This window comes from Ursus americanus, chromosome 23 (genome assembly GCF_024610735.1).
Source record: "Ursus americanus isolate L20-20 chromosome 23, mUrsAme1.1.p, whole genome shotgun sequence".
Lineage (NCBI taxonomy): Eukaryota > Metazoa > Chordata > Mammalia > Carnivora > Ursidae > Ursus > Ursus americanus.
In genome coordinates this window covers 13727443-13753666 of record NC_142149.1, presented here as the reverse complement: position 1 = coordinate 13753666, position 26224 = coordinate 13727443, and the positions used below count along the sequence as shown (strand labels likewise).

Below are 26224 nucleotides of genomic sequence, written 5' to 3'. Positions count from 1 at the left end.
TTTAAACCTGAGAGATGAAATTATTCTGTATTTAGAGGAGTTTTGCTCTAGTCATAAATCATTTCAGGTGAGCGTACTCCGTACTAAGGGTTCTCGAAGGGTGGTCTGAGGACCTCGGCTGGGGGGAGTGGAGCACTAGCTTAGAAGTCAGAAACTTGTACTCTCATTCCTACGTGACAACCTGCTACCTGTTCAACCGGAGTGGAACAGGTTCAAAGTGTGGAATGGTTCCCACTGCTACGAGGTGGCAGAGACATGCTATTAATAACTTCACCCACATATTGAGACCACTGTTCTCTTTTAGTTCTTTTTAAAAAATTTTTTATTTTCCTTTAAAGATTCTATTTTTAAGTAATCTCTACACCCAATGTGGGCTTGGACTCACGACCCCAAGATCAAGAGTCGCAAGCTCTTCTGACGGAGCCAGCCGGGTGGGCCCCCCACTAGAATTTAATCAAATTGTTTTTCAATCTATAGTGGTGAGGTAAACTTTTCTTTAAAAATTAAATCTATTAAAAAAAAGGGAGTCCTTTTAAAACCAAGTGTTAGATAGCAACAACTGAGCTCATGTGTGGAGATGGTTAACCTCCTGATATCGGCATGTAAAGGACTGAAGTCTGGAGTACTTCACTAGACTAGCCAGGAGTCAGGAAATAATCACAGACTCTGAGACTGGAAGGTTCAAACCCTAGAAACGTCTCCAAAGTCACGCTGGTTGACTTCCCCTTCACATGCTGTACACAGTGCGGTTTCTCACCTGTAAAGAACGAAGCACCCTTTTTAAACCCTCATAATCTTTCTCCGTGAGTGGCGTGAGCACTGTCATGGCATCCTCTGTTGACTGGCACTGTGGACAGACATACTCGTCAATGAGCTCTGCCTCACTTTGCAAGATGCCAACGCAGCGCCCATGGTACCAATTCTGACACCGATCACAGCCAATATAAAATCTGCAAGATCCGAAATGGAAATGTGAGTTCAAAACAGATGGGATCACATTACTTATAATTTACTTTAAAAAATACTAAAACATGCACCTGGAAAGATTCTAACTCTGGGTATAAAATAGTTTTAGTATTACAATTGTTTTAATACTTTTGCAGATTGACATTCAACTGTGTTAATTTAGTGTTTTGAATGTTAAGAACAAGCATTTAAAGTTTATTAAGAACACTGTGTAATACTGGAGAACTAATATGAAGAAAAAAGCAAAATATTTCATTGACTTTAAAGCTCAAAGCAAAATAAACCAAAAATATTTCAACTAGTACTGTATCAAATGGGAAGCTGGTATTGGCCACCCAACCGGGAGTTCAAAATCCTAAAAGCTAATAACAGAGTCTCAGAACTTATACCCAAATTAGTGTTTTTTTCCTAACCTACAATAAAGCACCATTTCAAACACTGATAAAGTCCAAACAAGTCAGGCTATTTTAATCTCATTAATTTCTATGTTACATATTGAAGAATCAAGTCTACCATTAAACCATATTTTTTCCCCAATGCATCTCAAACATTCACTATGAAGCAACATAAATTTTGAAGGGGAGGTAAAGAGGGAAAAAAAGAGAAAAAAAATTGGAAAGGAATTGGTAATGTAAGTGTATAATATATGCAGAAAAAGATCTTGCTTTTTATTTAAAAATAAATAAGTAACCAGTCAGAGCAATTTGGCTTCCTAAATTATTAAATATGATGCTCTTATCAGAACTCACTGTGACTCATCATAAGGTGTTCTGCAGATACAGTACAATTCCTCACTGCTGCCCTCTTGTGCCCGTTTACAATCATTACAGATGTACACATCCATTTTCTTAGCCTCCTTTTCTGTGATGCCAACACATTCTCCATGATACCAGTTAGTACAAAGATCACAGCCAATATAGAACCTAAAAGTATTCACAATGAAAATGACAATGTAATTGTCATTTTGAGCTGCATGATACTTAAATCTGTCTTCCCTTTCCTGATTCACTTTCTTACAGGATTACTTTCTGCAATGAGTCAGCTAAACATCCTGCATCCAACCGTTCTACCCCTGGCAAACTACAGCATCTGACACTGTATCAAGTGTAGAAACATAAAATCACTCACATCAATTTCAACAAATACACTGTTTAGTGAAATATGGGTCTTTAAAAACATACTGGAATTTGCAAAAATAAACAACACACTGATGGTAATGTCTCCCTCTTAATGAATGTGTGTAAAACTGTAACAGGCACAAAAACCAAAGCCAAAGAATCAAAGACTTACATCTGTCAAACCTATGCCACAGAAGCCATTTCAAATTCAGGGCTATTTCTTAGATAGGTTTGAAAATGTAGCTCACAGTTTAAATTTGGAAACAAAGCAAAGCGCAAACACCAAGGAGAAGTTATACTACAAGGAACATGCAGGTCAGCCAGGTGTAGAACATAAATGGTCAAAATATGATATGAAGAAGAAATCTAAGAAAGGTACATGTGGTAATTCAATTTGTACTAAGTTTTCTAAATTAACCTGGGAATTTAATCTAATTGTAACAGATTATGACATGGGCCAGTTTTTCAATGTAATGTATGTGACAATGTGGAGAGTGACCAGGTTAAGTACCCGGTAAGGAACTGCTTCAACTCAAAACGGGGGATACACAGCGTGGAGTGAGAAGTAAGAAAAGGTAGCCGAAACAGCAAGAGGTTCCGCAGTAACTGGCGAGCTGGGGCTGTATGAGTGTGTAACTGAGGGTAATCCCACTCAGTTAACCCTCAAGGCTTGAGTAAGGTAAGATCCCAAATGACAGAATGAATGAAAAGCATCTCTGTGACAAACACAGAGTGTATCTAAAAATGCTGACGGGAGCTATGTAGGAATGCCATGTAAAACTCATAGCAAGAACTCGTGTGACTCTCAAGGGATCAGACTGGCCTTGCTGATATGATTCTACCCAAGTGCTTCTTGGTAGATTCACTTGGAGAAATGGAAGTAGTCCTCAAACTAACCTGCCGTATGAATTTGTAAAGGAATAATATATGATTGTGTAGTTCATCCCATTCCATAATTTCGTAATTTTTTTCTTTTGAATTAAGACTCCTGCATGATTTTCACTGCCACGTGTGGGGGCTGAGCCTTCAAGGTGTTTCTGTATGTTGCCTTCACCAGACGGCAGGCTATGTATTCTGGAAATAAGCTCGGGACTTGAATTTCAAGTTTCAGTCACTCTCACTAGATTCCCAAACCAGCCTAGTCTGGTACAAGAGACTACAAAATACTCCTAAAAAACACTAACTCATCCCAACTAGAACAGGGAGTGAATGAACCTGGTACACTGGAATTTTAATAACAAGAAACTGAAAAATATGAAACACCCACAAGATAATGAGGCGAATGTAGCAGAATGAGCACGTGTTCATGCGTGCCTCAGATACGCAACTGCAGTATGACAAAAGTGTTGTGTGCGAAATGAATTTCTGCGGTCTGAATATTTTAAATAAGCCGAAGAAGTCTAATTATTTACATAAAGTCCATAAGCAGATATTTTTGTAAAGAAAGTAAACCATGTTGTTTTGTTCTGTAAATCATTGAGTATTCTTGTGCTTAAGGGGAAACATGCTTGTATTAGACTAAGGGCAAAATCAGTTAGCAGGGCCCCACTTTCCACATTATCTATCATTTCCAGTAAAGACAATGAAAAGGGAAGATGCCAAAACAGGTATTTAATTCATCGCACAGCTAAATCTAGCAACAAAAAGTGCTGCTCCAGCACCTGGTTATAATTCTAAATAGCACTGCCGAAGCAGCTTCAATGTTGCAACTTAAAAAAAAAATCACTGAAGAGATCACAATTTTATAAATTGGTTAGGCATCCACTGAAGGTAGATATTAAGCATGGCTAACCCTAAATAATATATTTTTAGCACAAACTTTTTCATACTGCAAAAAATACCGTAGTTAATCTTGGCTTTAAAAAGCTGGCCTACATTTAAATGCTCGAAATGAAAGCTAAATACTTCGTTGAATGATAATGATAAAAAAAAAATGAAACTGCATTAATGGATTAGTGTTTCTAAAATCTTGTATGCATCACTGAATACAAGTCACAACAGTCAAAAACAGCTTCCAGCTGCCATGCTTTATTATCACATATTTGAGCGTCATTCTTGAGGACTGAGTGAAAAGAACACTCCAGCTTTTGTCCCCAAAAAGAGAGTGGGAACTTCGACAAAAATAATATTAAGTTTCAGTATTCCAATATAAAAAACATAGAATTGCTTAAAATTAAACATAAAACCAAAACCACTCAAACTTGAAACCTTGGGCACCATTCATAGTCAGATAATCTCTAAGATTTGATGTAATCATAAGGCTGTGAACAGATTCCAGAAAGGATGCTCTCAACTTTGGGCAGTGGTAGTTATATACCTCCTTCTCCGGACAGCATTATCGATTGATGTGGAGTTAATCCAGAGAGAAGAGGAGAAAGCAAAAGAGCAACAGATAGCTTGTTTTTGACAGAAAAGAAAATGATGAAGAACAAACATAAATCATGAACACGTAAAATACAAAATTTTTACTTCTCTAGTGTCGAGTTTAAGAATATCAGCTTCAAGACCACAGATGAAACATCATGACCCTTACTTTCAAATACTTTCATTGACATTGCTACCAATATACTCATTTTCTTCACAACTGGAAATTTAACAGCTAAACTTTTAAGAAAATAAACTAGAGCCCAGAAAGATCTACTCACTTAGATTCATCGTAAGGCGTTTTACAGATACAGTAAAGCTTTGTGTCCTTCTTAGTTTCCTTTGAGGTAGTAGAGATCATTTTCTTCTTCTTGGACTTGGAGCTTGAGTCTCTTTCTTCTTCTCGCTTCCTCTTCTGGGAAGCTGCAGGCAGAGTGGCCGTGGCCGTGGACAGGGGGCCTGTGTGCTGCGGGGGAGGCGGAGGCGGGGGTGAAGGCGGAGGGGCCGGAGGCGCAGGCGGTGCTGCAGGCGAGGTGGCCGCCACTGCTGTGGCCTGCACCATGTCTTTTTCTTTCTTAATTTTCAAGTCTCTCTTGAGCTCTTCCTGTTGTCAATTAAAGACAATACGAGACCGTCATTCAACTTACGTAAATGCATGACTTGGCCAGAGGACTTTACATGACCTTCCTTCTTACCTTACACCTCCCTTGTCGGAGCAGCTCCACAGTTCAGCCTAGTGTGAGGAGGTGAGGAAATGCAGTGTCCTAACTATACTTTAAACCCAATCAAAACAACTAGAAATATAAAGTGAAGATTATTTAACAACTAGAAAGCTGCTAACTGTCTTCAAAGATCTGACAGAAAGATGACCAAATTTCTGAAAACAATGTCCCCTCCTGGCTTGCCCATGTTGTGTCCGGGTTATTTCAGTTGGTGCTCAGAATGGGGTTTCAAGTGTCCTCACCCACTGGCTGCTTCCTTCTCGCTGCTCTCCATCTGTGTCCTTAGAGTGAGACCCAACATGAACTGAACATGATATTCAAAAGCTGAATGAGAGACAGACTTGCCTTGTTTATTATGCTCCTATGTCTAGAATTTAAGAATGCAGGGAAAGCTATTTTATCAATATGCATTTTGACATAAGTTACAATCCTTATTTCTCTTCAGGTGAAATACTTTATAGACACACCTCTGTTACCTAGTGCTACAACTTATTCTTTGAAATGATTATTTCTCTAGAGAAAAAAAAGCCATTGTCATTGGCATCCATGTACAAACTTGGTGTAAATAAATCACTGCTATGAGCAAGCTTTTTTTTTTTTTTTTAAAGATTTTATTTATTTATTTGACAGAGAGAGAGAGAGACAGCCAGCGAGAGAGGGAACACAAGCAGGGGGAGTAGGAGAGGAAGAAGCAGGCTCATAGCGGAGGAGCCTGGTGTGGGGCTCGATCCCAGAGCACCGGGATCACGCCCTGAGCCGAAGGCAGACGCTTAACCGCTGTGCCACCCAGGCGCCCCTATGAGCAAGCCTTTAAACATCACACACAAAAAAACATTTTAGAGTAATCTCTACATCCAATGTGAGGTTCAAACTTGACCCCAAAATCAAGAGTCACATACTCCAATAACCCAGCCAGTCAGGTGCCCCATAAACATCACAAAAATTCTAACAACCAAACCTGAATGGTCCCTGTTTAATGAATCTATTTTTTCTCTCTAGCATCTAGATAGTCTTGTAAGTGAGAAGGTAAGTTGTACGACTATTCAGCAACCCTTCTGTATTTAAAAAGAAAGTCTAGGGGCACCTGGGTGGCTCAGTTGTTAAGCGTCTGCCTTCGGCTCAGGTCACGATCCCAGGGTCCTGGGATTGAGCCCCGCACTGGGCTCCATGCTTGGTGGGAAGCCTGCTTCTCCCTCTCCCACCCCCCCCCCCGCTGGTGTTCCCTCTCTCGCTGTGTCTCTCTGTCAAATAAATAGATACATAAATCTTAAAAAAAAAAAAAAAAAGTCTAAACTTCCTCCAAGGGAAGAAAGTAAATCTTGGGAGCCATTTGCCTAGTTAATATGATGTGTTTGTAACGTAATGAAACAGATTTTAGAAAAATCAAGATGGTATAGTGGGGGTGGGGCACCTGGCTGGCTCAGCTGGGAGAGCATGTGACTATCGACCTCGGGGTTATGAGTTTGAGGCCCGTATTGGGCACAGAAGTCACTTAAAAAAAAAAAAAGATGTTATAGTGGTTACACACTTTGATCCCCTGCTTCAAAAGCATACCAATGATAGTAAAATATAAAACAGAGAAAACTGAAAAGATAGAGCCATGCTTGAATAATAAAAAATGTCTCTGTGAAATGGAAACACAAAACTGCACAGGGCTAACACTGTAGGCCTGCAGACTTCAGATTCAGAACTAGGAGGTGGTAGCCCAACAACAACCAGTTTCTACACAGAGAAGGGGACTCAAGTGTGGGAGCGGGCCCCAAGAATAGGCTACCTGCTTGATGGAAGGTCTGGCTGGTCTACACTGGGCCTCCAGAGAGGAAACAAAAACAAAACTCTTCTCAATTAAAGACCAAATGCTGGGACGTCTGGATGGCTCAGCCAGTTCAGCGTCTGCCTTCAGCTCAGGTCATGATCCCAGGGTCTTGGGATCGAGTCCCACATCGGGCTCCCGGCTCAGTGGGGGGCCTGCTTCTCTCCCTCTGCTTGCTACTCTCCCTCCTGCTTGTGCTGACAACTAAATAAATAAAATCTTAAAAAAAAATCCAAATGCAAACCAAATGAAAACATGTGATATGAAAAAAAACCACCAACAAAATCAATAACTGAATCTGGGGAGCCCGGCTGGCTCCGTCGGTTAAGTGACTGACTCTTGATTTTGGCTCAGGTCATGATCCAGGGTTGTGAGATAGAGCCCTGCATCAGGCTCTGTGCTGGGGGTGAAACTTGCTTAAGAGTCTCTCTCTCTCTCCCTCTGTACCCCATCCCCACCCCGCTCGCACTCTCTCTCTTACAAAAAAACAAACAACTGAATCTGAATTCATTACAAATGAAATTAATTTTATAGAACAATTTGACAAAAACTGTGTAATACTATGTTTGAGGTGTTCAAAGAGCTAAATGAAGGTTTAATTTCTACTAAATAATAAATTATTTTATCAATAAGAGAAGAACAGGGGGATGGAGGAGAGAGAAAAATGTGGAACACAGGACATTTTTAGGTCAGTGAAATTATTCTGTACGATACTATAATGATAGGATTCTGTATTCTGTATGTAACATGGATACATGACATGATGCATTTGTCAAACTCCTAGGACTGCATAACACAAAGAGTGAAACAATGTAAACCATGGACTTTAGTTAATAATAATGCAATATTGGCTTATCAGCTGTAAAACATGGCCACACTAATGCAAGATGGTAACAGAGAAATCTGGGTGTGTATGTGGTGAGGGGGCGTGAGAGGATAGTATACAAGAATTCTTTCTCCATAATTTCTCTGTAAATTTAAAACTGCTCTAAAAAATAGCTTATTTAACAAAAAAAGAGACAAGTAGAAATCATACAAGAACATAAAGGACCAATCACATATCTTGAAAATAAAAAAATAAAATTAAAATTAAAAATTATTTTAAAAATATGCTAGTACATATACATTTGAATATTGCCCTTCAAAGCAAATTATCTTAGCCATAAATTCTAGTTAAAATAATACTGAACGTCTTCTTTCTTAAACTGTAACAAATTTTCTTCCTTATTAGATTATGTAATGTACTGTCAAGAAGACCACACTGAGAATGTTTATAGCAGAAATATTTTTAAATGGCTGCACAGTATAATGAATGCAGAAGAATGTTCAGTATATGTTGTCTCCAGTGTGATTCCATTTCTGTATAAATTACATTTATACACGAATATATCTATTAAAAATAATACATACAAGATACATTCTAAAATTATTTTAAAATGGTAATCTATGGCAGGGGTCACATTGACTTACAGATTATTTTTATTTGTTGGCCAAGGTAATTACTTTGAAAGACATCTGAATGTACATGTCCAATATACTTATTTATATGTAAAGAATACAGACTGTTAAGTATCTCCCCACTCTGTGCAGAATATGGAGTGGGAATAGCTAACGACACACATTAGATGTTAAATAAATACCTGCTGAATGAATTGAATGGGTAAGTCACAGTACAGATACTATTCTGCAACCTGAATTTTTCGTTGAAGCATTTATCATTGAGAATTTCCCCAAAGAATTAAAAACGAAAAGGACCAATCCTACACACACTGTTTTGTTAAAATGGTAGCCCATTGTGTGGACACTCTCAAGTGTATTTAATCCAGTGGTTCCCAGCTGAGGGTGCTGCTGGTACCTTGAGTATTTGAGAATGTAGGTAGAGGGGACAAGCTCATTTTTTGGGTTGAAGATGATGATACTAGCATTTAGTACCCAATGCTATACTTTCTACAGTGTGTAAAAATCTGGCCTGTGGAAAGGGCCCGAAGTGCTTCTGTTGAGAAATACTGATTACCAATCTCTTCTCTGTGGATTTCAGGCTGATTCCAAATTTTTGTTATATTTATTAACATTCACTATGTCCTTACTCATATATCTTGCCTGTTTCTTAGATGAATTTCTTGAACTGAAATTATGGAATATCAGAATATCCACATTTTAGAGTCTTTTTTTTTTTTAGAAGATTTTATTTGAGAGAGAGAGTAACAGAAAGCGCGAGAGGGTCACAGGGAGAAGCAGACTCCCTGCTAAGCTGATGTGGGACTCGATCCTGGGACTCCAAGGTCATGACCTGAGCCAAAGGCAGTTGTTTAACCAACTGAGCCACCCAGGTGCCCTAGAGTCTTTTGATATACGCTGACATAATGTTCTCTAGAAATACATGATATTTTCTCTAGAAAAACAGTATTTTCATTTCACTCCTAGTATTTAGGTTGACTTTTTTTTTTTTTTAAGATTTTATTTATTTGACAGAGAGAGCACAAGCAGGGCGAGCAGCAGGCAGAGGGAGAGGGAGAAGCAGGCCTCCCGCTGAGTGGGGAACCTGAGACGGGGCTCGAGGGCCCCTGAGATCACGACCTGAGCTGAAGGCAGACACTTAACCGAGCCACCCACGCGTCCCTAGGTTGACTATCTTTTTATATGTTTACTGGTATTTGGCATTTTTACATTTGAAAATTGCCTATTTGTATATCTTACACATTCTTGTACTAGAGTGTTCTTTTTTTTTAAATTTCAGCTTTATTGAGGTATCACTGACAAAAATTGCAAGATATTTGAAGTATATGTTGTAATAACTTGCTATACGTATATATTGTGATAGGATTCCCCTTATCTAATTAACCAATATTCATCTTTTTCTTACTGACCTAAGAGCTCTTTAAATTTTTGGAATACTAACTCGGTCATCAATGTCACGAAATTTTTTTCCTGTTCGTTACCTACTTTTCAATACTGTTTATGGTATTTTCTTTCTTCCTATATAAAATTTTTTTCTTGTCATCAAATCTTTTTCCTTTGTGGCATCTGAAATCTGTAATGCGCAGGAGTGGTTTTCCCTACTCTGAAATTACAAAAATGACAATCTTGTTTTCTTCTATTATTTTTGTGGTTTCCTTTCTCATATTAGAATTTTCTTTTAAAAGATTTTATTTATTTATTTGACAGAGAGAGACAGCCAGCAAGAGAGGGAACACAAGCAGGGGGAGTGGGAGAGAAAGAAGCAGGCTCCTAGCGGAGGAGCCTGATGTGGGGCTCGATCCCAGAACTCTGGGATCACGGCCTGAGCAGAAGGCAGACGCTTAACGACTGTGCCATCCATTAGAATTTTTGATGGGAAATGGATCTTAAGGTGAGAGGGAATATTTGCTACTGTGAACTGGCTCTTTTGTTTATGCAATTTCACAACGCGTGTAGTCTCAACATGTATCTAGCGTGTGACCACCTCACCGAAATCTCTCACAAATAAAATTCATCTTCTGGGGTTTTGATATAATAATTGTATCATATACAATAAGAATTTTATCTCCTTTTTTTTTCTTTTCTTGACTTAACACACTAGCTAGAAATTTTCGGAGGTGATAAATAATAACGTTGGGTTTTGGCACCGTCATCTGGCTTCTGACTTTAGTGGGAAGATCTCTCATGTCTCAGAGTTGTGTCATGTTGGTTGCTGGGATGATCACTTTTTAAAAAACACTTATCTTCTTAAAATATACAAGGTACTTCTAGGGATGTTTAGATAGCCTACTTCTTTTTAAAAAAGCTGTTCAAATATGTGTGAACAGATGTCTTTTTTTCACGAAACTTAGCTCCCGATAACTACTGGCAGGACTATGTCATAGAACATAAAAGCTATCCCAAAGAGGGTTCTCAAAATGTTTTTCTTTAAATCAATAGACTGCTTAGAGTGATTACATTAGAGATTACAATATACCTTCAAATATAAAACCTGTCCTATTTCAAAAGACCCATGTCCCACTGTTTTTAGTTTCTGTACAAAAATGTAAGTTCTGGAAACAAGCTGACATTTAAAGCTTAGCCAAAGTTGTAAGTGGAAAAAAGAATAAATTTAAATGCTAAATGTTGGACACAGAAGGAAAGGAAATACCTTCCTACCTGCACTTCAATCTGTAGGTCTTTGTCCAGGAGCGCTCTCTTTTTTAATATTTCAGCTTTGAGTTGTTCTTTGTGTTTGAAGAGCAGTGCGGAGAGCTTGGTGGCATTCTGCTTGCTACGTTTCTGTTCCACGCTCTCTTCACGCTTCCGTTTTTTTGCTGCCTGTTTTTCTTCTTTATCTATCTTATCCAAAATATACTTCATCACCTGGTTACAGACAATCATTCTAGAGAGAAATACACAATCCATGTAATGCTGGGCATTTCATTCCGAAAGGCTTAAGAAATAATTTTTCTATGTCTCTACGGCCGATAAACTTTCTGTGACTGGAAAGCTTCAAAGAGTGATTCAAACCAGTTACAAGCAGCTAATAGTGCCAAGTGTTCTCATTTAATGAACTTCAGCCAAGATTAAAAAAACACAAAACTCAGACCTCCGGTGCATGTGCACGCTAAAGAGGAAAGGCCTAGGTATACGAGTCCCTGTGTTCCTGGGTTATAAACATTTCTCCCTACCTTTGATTCTCTTCTCTTTCAGCTGGAGTCATGGTCTTTTTCTGCTTTAAATGTTCTATTACAGCATTATGCTTCATCACCACCTTCAGGACAGAACAAAATCCCAAAGTGCATATTTTATATAATGACTGCAAGTTGGTATAAGATAACAACAGCAGAAATCTGAGCACATGTATGTTTTCCAAAGAAACTGCAAGAATTTTATATCCTAATACAAATAAAATTAGAGCTACAACAATATGTCCTGGGTGCTTACCGTGTACTGGGCACTGTGCTAAGTAAGCACTTGATGTTACCTCAATTATTCCTCCTAACAACACTGAAAGGGATAATTTTGTAAATGAGATTCTAAGACATGAAAAACGTAACTCACTTGTTTGAGATTAAGTAAGTACTATAAGCTGTAATTTTAACCCAGCGATCATTCTCCAATAGCCCCCCCCCTTTTTTTAACATTACACTCTCTTCCTCGGCATTAATTTCAAGTACTTCCCCTCCTCCCCATCCCACTTGGCACAGAGATTAGGATAAAGACAGACATTGTAATAATTCTCAATTTACAGACTACACAATACTAAAAGCTGGGTAATGATGCATTTGAACATATACATGACATCAATTTATAAGAATATTACCATACACCTTTAAAATCCCTTTGCTGTTTAAAAAGTACTTCTAACCACGTTGTATTAGAATCATCAAACGTGCTAAGAGACCAGATCTTAATTATTCCCACCACTAAAAGACATGATGCTCACAGGACGTGACAGAGGTGCTGACTACCACTACAACAGCAATCATGTTCCAAGTATCAATGTATCAAATCAACACGTTGTACACCTTGAATTTATACAACGCCGTATGTCAAACATATCCCGATAAAAAATAAAAAATGCTTCTACATACATGACACCTCATTCAATCATTACAATAATCTTGTACGGCTGGAAAGAGAGGGAGTATTAATGAGATATAGAGCTCAGGGGAGAGAGATGAGTTTCACAGACTGTGAATGGAAGACCCCGGAACTGAACGCAGGTCTCATGACTTGGGAACACTTGAAATCCACACTCAATCTCCTGACTAATGCTGAGTGGTGCACGCTGTTGATGCCAAGACGGTTTTCTCCAGTGATGCTGCAGGATCTTATACCTGTGACTTCATTTTAAGCAGAATAATTCTAACTCCTCTAAATGGCCTTACTTCACTAAGACGCTACTGCAGGATGCCACTTTTTATTTAAGCTATGGAAGAGAAGAATGTCAGCCTTTTACAAAGGTGTGGCTGGAAATGCAAATGAGTTTCCACTGTCTAGAATTTGCTTAGTCTACATGCAAACTAAGGAATGACAACTGCAAATAACTTCAAACGAAGGGCTATGACGCCTGAAGTGGCTTTGAGCTTAGTCAGACCTTCAAGTTTTGTATTCATGGTACTTAAACTCCTAACTCCATTCTTCCCATCTTAGTTCTCCCCGAATACAGGTAGTTCTTCTAATAAGCACTGATTGTTTACATCCAGCAAAGAGTTCCAAGCCATGGTAGTCATTCGTTATTTCTTGTCAATCCAGTGCTGCTTCTAAATTGACCCATCAATGACTGTTGTCTCATGTCGGAAACCTAACACAACCAACACTAGGTCTACTGCACAGCACAATAATTCAAGCTACTGAACATGCTGCTTTTACTTAATAACTTTACCTGTTTCTGAATGATTTCACTTTGATTAGAAGCTTGGAGAGTGTGTTCCCGCTTAATTTCTATCTGTTGCTGCTTCTTCTTTTGCTGCTGATCCCTGAGTTGCTGAACCCTTTGCAACTGCTCTTGCACACTGGCTGCCTGCACTGTAACCACATTCTGAATCTGGTGAGTCTGCACAGGACTGCTTTGCTGGATTTGAATAGGTAACTGGAGTTTGATTTGCTGGGGCACACCACCTTGCTGAGCCTGTATCTGAGCCACAACCTGCGACTGGATCTGCGAGAGAACCTGGACTTGTTGTTGCAGCTGAGGCACAGCAATGACTTGGGGCTGTGGCTGCTGTATCTGTAGCTGAGGACGGGATGGGGATGAAACAGTAACTTGACTTAACGTCTGTCCTGATGAAAGAGTTTGAGTTGGAGACTGTACCTGGGGTTGTGATTGTGGCTGGCCCTGGGAAGGTATCTGAAGAGATGTATGTGGCTGAATTGGAATCGGTTGTGAGGTTGTAGTCTGAACCTGGGATTGCTGTCCAGGAGACACTTGGGATGGAGTCGATGGACGTATTCGAGTCAGTGGTGGACTTTGGACGCGAGCAGGAGACTGTCCTTGGACATTACTTTGAGGCTGACACTGCACTGCGACTTGGGATTTGGATGACTGTGCTGGGGTGGGTTGTGCTTCAGAAGGGACATGGGATGCGACAGTTGTTTGGGTCTGAACTTCAGGCTGAGTCTGAACTTCAGGCTGAGCTGGGGATGGGGGCTGGGTTTGGGGCTGGGGCTGAGCTGAAGGCTGAGCAGTCTGTGGCTGGGCTTCTGGAGGACTCACACTTGATGACTGAGCTGGTGGCAAGGTTTTGGCTTGTTGCACCTGTGTTGGGGGTGATAATTTACTCTGTCTTTGTTCACTTGTACCTGTGAAAAAGAAAGACCAAATATATCTATTACTCTAGAACACAGGACCTTGGTAAAAGAAGAATTTGAAGCAATTTTCTAAAGCTGAGAATTCTCAATTTCAGTACAGAAGACTGATGCCTCAGAAATGTTCCACAAACACACTTGAGTCAGACTCTCCTAACTGGGGAGCCGGGTCCCGCTTCAAGGCTGCCCTCTGCACACACTGTAAACTCTCCAGAGCGCTGGTTTTTAAAGGAAGGTGGTCTCTGGAAATCAGCCAGGACTTCCGGCACAGGCTAATGCTAACGCCTCATTTTTCTCCTATGGCACAGTGAGGGCAGCTTGCCAGAGGAGGCTAACGAAGTGGTTCTGGACCTGCAGCTCTCAGATGTAGGCTATGAGCTGGACAGGCCCACCTGCCCTGAGATTATCTGCATGACTCAATCAGTGCCTCCAAGGCCGGTCAAGAAGCAAGTGTGGGCACAGTTACCATGATAGCCACTATTTTTTGCTCCCCGCCCCAATTTTCTATATTTCTTATAGGGGGAAAGGGGGGGCAGGGGGCCTGCAGGAACAAGAGATCCTGTGAGGCTGACCAGTCATCTTGTAAGCTCACTGGCTTGAGGCATATCCTCTCAAAGATAAGCAGTGGGCCTCCCATCCCACTTGAGTAATAACATGCAGCATTTCTGGTGACCCCAAGTTCTACCTGCTGCTGTAGTGGAAACGGTGGTGGTGGTGGTGGTGGTGGCTGCTGTGGCTGCTGTTGCCAAAGGCGTGAAGAGGAACCGCTGAACGGTGCCATTTGGCATGGCGGCTTGCATCAGCTGCTGTCCTGGGCCCGGAAGTATAGTCACCCCTTGAGGTATCAACTGCAACTGTCCAGTCGTTTGACCTTGTCCTTGAATCACTACCGTCAAACCTTGATTGCCACCCTGCGGAAAAGAACAGACAACATGTAAACAGTATTCACAGCATCAATCTGTAAGTATATCACTTTGACGTTGGGAAGATCCTTTAATGCCATGAAAACATATACTTCGATGTCTACAGAATAGCATCAGAAGGAATTCAGATAAGCTAAAATAAGAATATTTATTTGGAAAGACTGATGTTATATAGTGGAAAAAACATGAACAACCCAGAGTTCCAGTCCAAACTCTCCAAATGGACGGCCAGGTATCTGTCTACAAGTAACATTACTCCTCCAGATCTAACTTTCCCCAACCTATAAAATAAGGGCACTGGGGTGAATGACTAACGTCCCCACCAAATTCTGATTTTAAACCATATTATATTCACATTATTTTATAATTTTCAAAGCATCTTTATACATGCTGTCTTGTTTGATCTTCATAATGGACTTGTGACTTTGTGGAGTAGGGAGAGAAAATATTACTATGATCTTATCACTAATTAGAAATTCAAGGTTTGAAAGTTCAAGTCACTTGCGCCTAAAGTTAGAGACCAAGTTATAGGTGAGATAAAATGAGAAGCCCCGGTCTCCCGGTTTCAGTTTTTCAACATGCACCGCGTTACCCATGGTGTGTGTCTGTGTGCGCTCAAGCATACAAAGCTTAGGGTTTAGACAGGGAATGCAAACATCAAGTCAGGAGGGCTGCTAATGCCACAGTTATCAAAATGGGGACCAGGAAGTAAAAGCTCTGTATGTACTCCCTCTTTTGTCCAGGACTTACTAATCCAGTGACCTTAACTACCAGGGACACGGCGGAGAGTTAGAAAGCGAAGTAAAAACAACCCACCCCAGATTCTCAACAGCCAAAACCGACACCACAAAGTTCATGTACTGAACTCCATATTCTTCACTCATGAATCCCTTATTCACTCTTGCATTTTGAAAATTTGGTTTTTTACATATTCAAAATGACATAAAACACAAGAGTAGTTTAAAAAACAATTATAAAGTAAACATCTACAGAATCAGCATTCAGGTCACCATTACGCCTCCAAGAAGCCCCCGCTGGGATCTGCTCTGACCTCCATCCCCTTCTATCCCCCCTGAGGTAACCACTACTCTCACTGCTACCACGACACTGCACTTCCTCATAGTGCTACTGCATAGGCATGGATTTTTTTTTTTTAAGATTTATCTTTAGAGAGAATGTGGGGCGGAGGGGAAGAGAGAATCTGGAGCAGACTCCCTGCTAAGAGGAGAGCCCGTCGCAGGGCTTGATCTCATGACCTGAGCTGAAACCAAGATTTGGACACTCAACTGACAACCATCTGGGCACCCCGTAATTTTGGATTTTTGCTTTTAAGATTTATTTTATTTACTTCAGAAGAGAGAGAACATGTGTGTGGAGGTGGGGGCAGAGGGAGAGGGAGAGAAAGAATCTCAAGCAGACTCCCCGCGGGGTGCAGAGCCCAACATGGAACTTAATCTCACAACCCCGAGATCATGACCTGAGTCAAAATCAAGAGTTGGACACTTAACTGACTGAGCCCCCGGCGCCAGTTAGAGATCTTTATAGGGCTACAGGTTCACAACTTCAAGAGCACCATCCATGAAGAACACGATGGGAATGATGCCCCTCCAGGTAGGCAACGCGACAGCCTATATCCCTACACAATAGAGCTAGTTTTGCCTGTTACTGAATTTTATCCAAATGGAATCATAATATATGTTTGTTACTTGCTCTTTTAGCTCAACCATGTGGTTCTGTGTGGCTGCAGTTTTTCATTTTCATTGCTGTAGGCATGTACCACAATTTACCTAATTGACAGTAGACAGACATTTGGGTCGTTGCCAGTTTTTTACTCTTGAGAACCATGCTGCTATGAATACTCATGTCCATTACCCTGGTGCTCACATGAACAAGAACGTCGTTAAGAAATACACACCTAGAAAAACTCCTGGACGTATGCACATATCCCTACTTTGCTAGATAATGTCTAGTTTTCCAAATGACTAAACCAATTTATACCACCAGCAGTTGTGCATGAAAGTTCATTTTGTTTCATGTCGTTGCCAATTCTTGATCCTGTCTGATATTTTAATTTATACCAAGCTCTTATGTACATGTTTTTTTTTTTTTTTAAAGATTTTATTTATTTATTTGACAGAGAGAGAGACAGCCAGCGAGAGAGGGAACACTAGCAGGGGGAGTGGGAGAGGAAGAAGCAGGCTTCCTGTGCAGGAGCCTGACGTGGGGCTCAATCCCAGAACTCTGGGATCACGCCCTGAGCCGAAGGCAGACGCTTAACGACTGAGCCACCCAGGAGCCCCTGTACATGGTTTTTTTTTTTTTTTTTTTTTTTAACATACTACCTTTATTCGACAGAGATAGAAACAGCCAGTGAGAGAGGGAACACAAGCAGGGGGAGTGGGAGAGGAAGAAGCAGGCTCATAGCGGAAGAGCCTGATGTGGGGCTCGATCCCATAACGCCGGGATCACGCCCTGAGCCGAAGGCAGACGCTTAACCGCTGTGCCACCCAGGCGCCCCTGTACATGGTTTTAATATGCATTTCCCTCATTACTAATAGAGTTCAGTACTTTTTTTGATTTTGGACATTTAGATTTCCTCTTTCCTCTTCAAGTTTGTTTGCCTTTTCTTTTTTTACTGAGCTTTGCCTTTTTTCCTTTTTGATTTTTAGTAATTCTTCATGTATTTTGGATAGTCCTTGTTTGACTGTATTTATATCTTCTCTCATTCTTTCCACTTTTATAATGTTTGCTGAACTGAAGTTCTTATTTTTGATGTAGTTGAATTTATAAATCTTTTCCTTTACCATTAGTCCTTTTTTTTTTTAAAGTAAGAAAGCCTTTCTCTTCCTACCTTAGGTTATGAAGGTTTTCTTCTATCATATCCTCTGAAAGCATTATAGCCTTACCCTTCAGAGGTAGGACTTTTATCCTCCTGGTATTGAGTTTATGAGTGAGGTAGTGGCCTAGTTTCATAGCTTCCCATATAAACTCAATTGTCCCAACACCATTTACTGAACAATCTGTCCTTTTCTCAGTGACATGTAATGACACCTCTATGGTAGAATAAGTGCCCACATATGGTCACTTTCTGCATTCTCTGCTGTGCTACTGGTCTATCAATCCTTGTTGTCTGTACCTTTCTGTATTAATGAGTGAGGCATTGTGAGAAGTTTTGGTATCAGGTTATCACATAGGGCAAAGCCTCCTGTTCTTCAAAAGTGTTATAGTTATTCTTTCTCCTCTCCACTTCCACATAAATTTTTAAGTTCCACAAAAAAATCTCTTGGGATTTTTATAGGAACTGCATTCAATCTACTGATTACTACTAGAAGAACTGATAATAATATTGAATCTTACAAGAAAGCAACTTACGTAATTCAAATTTTATTTCTCCCACGGAAATCGGTCAACTAGTAACGTTTTGGTAGTTAAAAAGATTATCCATCTGGCTGTTTTAGTTTACAGTCTAAGGACTCTAGACAACTGAAATTTATTACATCTCGCCCTTTAGAAGCATTTTTGTTCAACTCTAGGAAGCAGCCATTTCTTTAAAAAGTGCATTATAAACTTTTGAGAATAAGTACATGGTTTTGGTTTTTTTAAAAAAATGTATTTGAGAGAGAGAAAGCAGGCGGAGGGGCAGAGGGAGGAGAGAGAGAATCTCAAGCAGACTCCCTGCTCAGCATGGAGCCTGACCCAGGGAACCAATCTCATGACCTTGAGATCGTGACCTGAGCCAAAACCAAGAGCTGGATGCTTAACCGACTGAGTCACCCAGATGCCTTAAGTACATGTTTTTAAACTTACTGCAAGAATAAATAGATGATCACCTCTAAAGTTAAAATGAAGAATGTTAACTAAGTTGAAAAACTTTAAAAAAGGTTGAAATGAAGTTGCATTACTTACATGGCCCTGTGTTAACTGAGTGAGCTGAGCCATGGTAAGCTTCACCTGTCCCTGTTGGGGGCGAGGGGACTGTGAGGTTGAAGACTGCAGATTTGTGCTGGATGTTCCTGAAGTTAATCCTTTCTGCCCAGGTGCTGAGGAAACAGCACTAGGGGCGGAGATGGCGGTGGAGACGGGCTGCCCTCTGATGATCTGAGTCACCACTTGCTGAGGAGCACCTACACACACAGCAAACGCGATGAAGGCTTACACGTCCTTATGCAGTATTTTGAGTTGAAATATTGTTCAACATGTCAGATGAACATATACTTTTCAATTTTCAAAAACACCTACGTGATACTGTCAGTCCAAGGATGATGCACTGAGACATATACCCCCACCCAGAGTCCCGCCTGGCTGTCAGTGAACCTGTTTTCGCTCGGCTCACTGACACCCTTTCCCCAGTTCTTGCTATCTGCAGTAGAGTGAAAACACAATCAATATTCCTCCCACGAGTCTGAAGCTAAAATGACAATAGGGAAGACCGAAAAAAAAAAAAAACATATAAAAAGCCACTTTAGAAGGCTGCCTTTCCTCAGGAATATTTCAAATAAGAAGATAATCCAATACATAATGAATTCATATGAATTTCATATGAGTTTTAAACATAACAAACAGAATAGGACTATTTTGAACCAATTATGTTTATAAATGAGCTTTTCTCTTAGCTCTTCACCAGACAGTTTGGGAGAACCACGAGGTCAAGGATCACTTTATCCTCCATATCAGGGCAAAATGCTCAAAGAATACTTCCATAGTTCATTGTTCAAGATCTACTGAATGAATGAATTTAAATTAGAGTGGCTCTATAGTCTTCTAAGAACTTTCACTTCTCATTTAACTTGCTGAAACTAGAAGAAAAAACAGGTGGAATTTTTCCCTTGTGGAATAGTTGCTAAGAGTAATTATTTGGTAGCTAATTTTACCTTTATGATGTCCCAATTCATTATTAATTAGTAAATGCCATCACATTTCTGAAGTTTTAGACTCATTTCCTGTTTTTTCCCATTGTACATATACACAGATATTTCTTTTAATGAGTGGTGGTTATGTATAACATTGCATATGTATAACACTGAAAATCTTTTGACATTCAGAATACCTTCTCCTTCTATCTTTTTTAAAATAATGCTATTGTGAAATCCCTGTTTATAAATTTTTGTACACTTCTAGTTATTTCCTTAAAATAAACTTCCCCCAATATTCTAATAGGAACACAGTACTAAATTGAATTTTAGAGAGGCTATACCAACCCATACTCTCACAATCACTGAGTTTCTATTTCACTGAACCCTTGCCAACCCTAGGTACTATCACTAAAGTACAATATTCCAGCAATCAGAAATGATGTGAGAGCATCATGGTCTCTGAATTTCTTCAACTACTATAGAGGGTCAGCATCTAAATCTGTGTCAAGTCATTATGCTTCATCTGTGAATTCTCTCTCCACACTCTTCTCATTTCTTTTCTTTTCCTATTTATAGGTGCTTTTTACAGATTAAAGTTATAAATTACAATTATATATTCTTCCTGCTTCGCATTTTGCCTTTTATTTCTTCTTTTAAATCTCAGTTTTGTGGGGTTTTTTCAATATGTATGTGTGTATTTTTTCTTGTTCTGGCTTTAATTATTTCTTTTAAAGTTTTCCTGTATTCTCTAATCAGATATATCTTCTCAAGTACATTCTTAGTCATGGTATGTGTTGGCAGAGGTCTACCCCCACCAAAACTATAAACTGATTATTCCAGTATCATTTGCTGTAAGTCCAGTCTTCCCTTCCTAATTCAAAATGACACCACTGTCACAATGCAAATTCTCACCTGTAATGCCTCTTTAATTGCTTCTACTGGTCTCGTTTCCTTTGGTGTCACAGTGCTAATTCGGGCGGTGTACAACATGCTCTAACAAGCAGCAGTACACATTTTCCACCATTACTCTATCTTCTAAACTTTCCTCAGTCTCTCCCATTTATTCTTAAGATGGACCAAAAAAAAGTATATCATATGAAGTCAAGTGCTTTAATTTGAGAACTTCTGGACCCCACATTATGTCCTTGCACTGCAGTTTGAGGAACAATGCATGAACAATTACTTTAGTTGATACCCTGGTACTGATATGATGCCATCATGAACACAGATGGATTAAAGGGTTGGGGCTGCTCATTCAGATGATCCTCAACATGTACATGTTAATTTATTTTGAGATTATCACCAAAATGTAAATTCAAAAATTAAAAAATTTTTCTTATTACATCCAGGAAATCTGTGGATTCCATTTTGGGAAAGGCTAGTGTGGTGATAGGAATAGGATAAGCTGATCTGCACATGATCAGAGACACACTACACACACCCACCCACCCTCCACCTCTCTGGCCACAACTCCTAGGAATCTTCTACATCTTCACTGGGCCCCACCGGACCCACTGGCCATCTTGCTTTTCTTTGACACATGAGACACACTCATATGTATAACTACGGATTCACATATGCAAGTCAAACACATAATTCAAGCTACATAAGGCAATACGGAACAAAGGCTCTATAGATCTTGCAATTAACAAATTTTCAGTTTTGTAAGTATATTACCATTTGCCCTATAATTTTTTTTCTCCTTTACATTACTTTTATTGTTCCCTTTAGTTACCTGAGAGCTATTTTTAAATAGTAATAGATACTAAATTTTATCAATTGTCCCTGCAGCATTAAGTGAAATAATGGAGCATGCTTTCTTTTCTAGGGTAAATCCTGTTTAGACTTTAGAAAATTGCCTTTATTTAAATAAAAAAAAACAAAACAGTGCTTTATTTCATATTAGAACTGTGCTAAAACTGTAAAATAAATGGAAAAGATTTAATTTTTTCTTTCCCCTATGCCCTGGAACTTTTTTTTATAAGAAAAGTTGCTTTCTAATCATTTAAAAGAATTTTACCCATAAAACCATGAGGTCTGGAATTTTTTGTAGGAAATACTATGGCAACTTTCCAAACTTCTTTCCTTGATACGAGTCATTGAGACTTGAAACTTATAAGCATAGTATATACTTATGCGTCATTATTTAAATAGATTAAGTTCCTGAGTATGGGGAGTGAGAATTTTCCAAGGTCTTACTACATGGGTTCCTATACACAATTCTCTTTTGATTAAAAAAAGTTCACTCTAGAGGCTCCTGAGTGGCTCAGTTGGTTAAGCATTTGACTTTGGCTCAGGTCATAACCTTGGGGTCCTGGGATCTAGCCCTGCGTCAGTCTCCCTGCTCAGCGGGGAGTCTGCTTGTCGCTCTCCCTCTGCTTGCGTTCTCTCTCTTTCTAACACATAAAATCTTAAAAAAAAAGTTCATTCTATTTTTATAGCACTTTCTCAGTAATTTTGTAAACTAGCATTTTGTTCCCATTTCTCAAGATCAGACTTGCAAAAGAATGGTTTATCTTAATAACATTTTCCCTTTTCTCTCTTTTTTTAAAAGATTTTATTTTTAAGTAATGTCTATACCCAACATGGGGCTTGAACTCTCAACTCCCAGATCAAGAGTCACACACTCTATTGACCAAACAAGCCAGGCACCCGCCCTTCTCTGTTTTCTAATTATTACTTGTATTTTTATTCTACTTCCTTCTGTTTTCTTTAAGACTTGTTTTATATATTTTTCTAACTACTGATTAAAGACTTAAGAATATGGGTTTTTGGTCTGTTTTATCCTCCAGCGTATTTCAACTGCCTGGAGTAGGTACTCAAATATTTATTAAATAAATTTGCCTCTGAGTCCAGCTTTGGCAGCATGACTCAGCTGCTACTTGATAATCTGCCTGACCCTATGTATGTGATATCAAATAGTTTCAACTTTAAACACTCAAATGAAATCTTATTTGGTTCTTAAAAAAAAAAACAACTTATTTTTAAGTAATCTCTTAATCTCTTTTAAGTAACGTGGGGCTCGAACCTACAACCAACCCCAAGATCAAGAATCGCATGCTCCACCAATGAGCCAGTCAGGTGCCCCTTACTTGGTTCTTAAAGATTTCAAATTGCATCTTCATTGCAACTTTTTATCTTTAAGACAATGTAAAAATCATTGACTTTTGCTCTGTTCAGTTTTTTTCCCTTATTGGAAATGCCAGAAATGAAGTAATATGGATGTACCCCACAATGGATTAGAAATTTAGTATGCTTTGAAGTATTCGTTCAAAATCGGTATTTTTTTAGTATGTAGAGTGGCAAATACAGAGTATTACAGATTTCCTAGACTTGTTTAGATGTAAAATGAAAATGCTGGAGGGATGAATACCTGGCTGTACCATCACAGGTGTTCGGATAATTGCCTTTCCTAGTGTTGACTGTTGGAGTGGTGTTCTAATCACCGTCATACCAGGGCGGATCTGAGGCCCTGTGATTACCTACAAATGACACAAAGGACAATGAATTAAAATGTTTTTAAAAGACTAAAAGCATGATGGACTTAGAACACAGATCTTTAAACATTCTCTATTGATATACAGGGCTACAGAAATGACAAAAGCTCTTGGACATTACATCTTAAATTACATTAAGCATCAGAATAAAGATGGAATTCTGAGGGGAGAAAATTTAATTGAAATGAGAGCATATGAAATTCCTGGTCACTGATACCAAGTATAGTTTTGCAGACTAGAAGGGAGGGACAAGACCCAGTGAAGCGCTGTTCTATAACCACCATGGCCGCTCACAGGAAAATGTTGAGTCCTATTTTCCCTGAGGTCCAATACATATCTGTCACCCACAGAATATAATAGTAAGATTGGAAACCCAATGTTCTTTCACAGTTTTAGAGAAGAGACTACAGAGCATATTATTTTCAGTTTTACAATTAGGTTCAGAACATTTTCGAGTCTACAAAACTTCAAATCTTTTCCATGATACTAGAGCCAAAGAAATGATGTATCTGATATGTGTGCATACCAGCTGATAACAAACTAGTTATAATGCCATGGATTCTATTTTCATTCCACTTGTTAGCTGCACAGCAAGTTTCCCTGGGGGCTCTAATGCTGCCCAATGTTTCATATGAAGGAATTTTCTTTACAAAATCCTAGAAAGCATTTATGATGATTCATAACATATACGAATATGCTATTAATTAAATGTTAAAAATTAACATTTCACGTATGATTTATCCTTAGAAATATAGAAGGTTTTTTAAAAAAATCAGTACTTTGTCAAAGATTAAGTAAAAGGCAAAGGAAAATTAGAAGCTGGATTAATCCTGGAAAAGGCGGTTCTAAAACTTCCACTTAGTGTGCTTAACACTTTAAAACAAAATAAGCCCGTAAAGAATTCTTACTTGTGAAGTGGTTGTGGTTCCTCCAGAGCCTGAGGTATTGGGCCTAATTGTGACTGTTGCTGTCCTGGGCTGGAATGAAGTAAAGGTCTGCTGACTTGTACCTGTACTTGATGGAATGATACCCAGGACTTTCTGCTGTACTTGAACAACGCCTTAAAAAAAGATGAAGAAGTCATTAACAACTGCCCCTTTAATAAAATGCATCAGGTGTTGCTGGGTTTCTGAGGAGAAACTACGTGTGGCAGGGTTTTATAGTGGGCTACATAGAATGTGAGATCCGAGGACTGAAATCAGTGAAAAGGAAATGAAAAATAATGGCGACAGTATGATCTGGCAAATGTGAATTAAAACTCTTCACATTTCCCTTACCTCCTTGTGTTGCTGGCACATTTACAGCGACAATCTTGCTGTTTGCAGGAAGTGGCAGTTTGGTAATTACTTTTCCTGCCATAGTGACTGGATTGCCTGTAATTTGGAACGTCTGACCTGTGCTGGCAATGGTTGTAGCAGATGTGGCAGCTGTGCTGGTGGCTAATGGGGTATAAGACATTTAATAAGCTTTAGATTTAAAATAACCAGCAACGTAGTGACTTATAGGAAGGGCACCAATGCATGAAATGTGGCTCATTTTGTATTTTTAAGACAAACATTCCTCTCCACTCAAAGTAAGTGAACTATGTAAATGTTGAAAGTGAAATAATGTAAGAGAGGAGTTTCGCTAATGTAATAATTATGAATATTATTTGTAACAAACCAATTGTTGCAGCTTGTTTGCTCAACCAGCTGCAGAAGAAACACAATTTTCTAAAGAAATGTTTCATTTCAGTAAAGGAATGAAATTTCTTTTCCATGAATGAAAGTAATCTTTTCTTTAATAACTGTTGTGTACCTGAATTTGACTGGCCTTGCTTAACCCACGTAGCAAAGGTCTGATGGAAGTTCTTGTTTTGCTGGAATGTTACTGTAGCTGGAGATCCAACTTTAGTAGTGAGTACCATTTTAGTTCCAGTTGTAACTGAGCCACTTATGGGGGCCACCATAACTTTTTGTGCTGGAGAAATGGTACTAGTTGTACTGTTTGTTGGGGAAGTGGTGGAAGCTGCAATTACTGTAGGCTTCTGCTGTTCCAATCGTTTCTAGAAAAGCCAAGGAGAGAAAACATGAACAAAAACAGTTTAAATAAAAACAATACCATTCTACAAGAAGTCCAGCCCTAATTTCTCCAAATCTAAGAAACTGCGTCAAATTTCTAAAATATTTCTGAAAATATGTCCCTATAAATTTGCCTTTAAATTTAATTTCCTGAAGAAGGCAATATTTTTATAACTCTAAATCACAGCCTGTCCAAGCATTCAGACTGCAAATAAAAAGAGACATGGGTAATCTTACTGGAGACAGGAATACCTTGCTGCTTGGTGGCAGAATTTAGAGCACAGAGCAAATGATAAGAACTTTAAAAGGTTTCTGGTTTACTGTAATGTTAACTACTCCAATTATGAAAAACATGTCAATATTTAAATAATCCCTATTCAAGTTGATAAACATGTAAGCAAGCAAGCTGAAAATTATAATAAAACACATTTTCTAAACTTCTTGCACTACCCAGCTCAAACATTCTTACAGAAAAATATTTTAGACCATTTTATGCAGCGAGGGATAATGTGATCAGACTACGGGGTTTTTAAAGATAATTTGTATATCTTTTATCGTAGATTGTTAATATTTCCTGACCGTACCAACATGATGACGTAAGCTTCCACATGTAAGAACAAGAGGAGGCACTGATTTCACACCTGGTGGCGAATG

General features: G+C 39.1%; 1 protein-coding gene across 14 annotated transcripts in view; it reads right to left on the bottom strand.

Moving 5' to 3' along the window:
* Nucleotides 1–26224, bottom strand: part of BPTF (bromodomain PHD finger transcription factor) — a 142559-nt gene that overhangs the window by 11649 nt on the left and 104686 nt on the right. For 6 of the 14 annotated variants that reach the window (XM_045814374.2, XM_045814376.2, XM_045814379.2 and 3 more), the window contains 12 exons: nt 25308–25554; nt 24788–24949; nt 24419–24570; nt 23387–23495; nt 19067–19284; nt 14923–15148; nt 13315–14231; nt 11615–11697; nt 11100–11325; nt 4730–5052; nt 1716–1889; nt 758–950 (listed from right to left, as the gene is read on the bottom strand). In XM_045814374.2, the coding sequence (XP_045670330.2) occupies nt 758–950; nt 1716–1889; nt 4730–5052; nt 11100–11325; nt 11615–11697; nt 13315–14231; nt 14923–15148; nt 19067–19284; nt 23387–23495; nt 24419–24570; nt 24788–24949; nt 25308–25554 (3030 nt within the window). The remainder of the gene's footprint in view (nt 1–757; nt 951–1715; nt 1890–4729; nt 5053–11099; nt 11326–11614; nt 11698–13314; nt 14232–14922; nt 15149–19066; nt 19285–23386; nt 23496–24418; nt 24571–24787; nt 24950–25307; nt 25555–26224) is intronic. The other 8 variants (XM_045814384.2, XM_087854200.1, XM_045814385.2 and 5 more) reach the window with 6 other exon arrangements.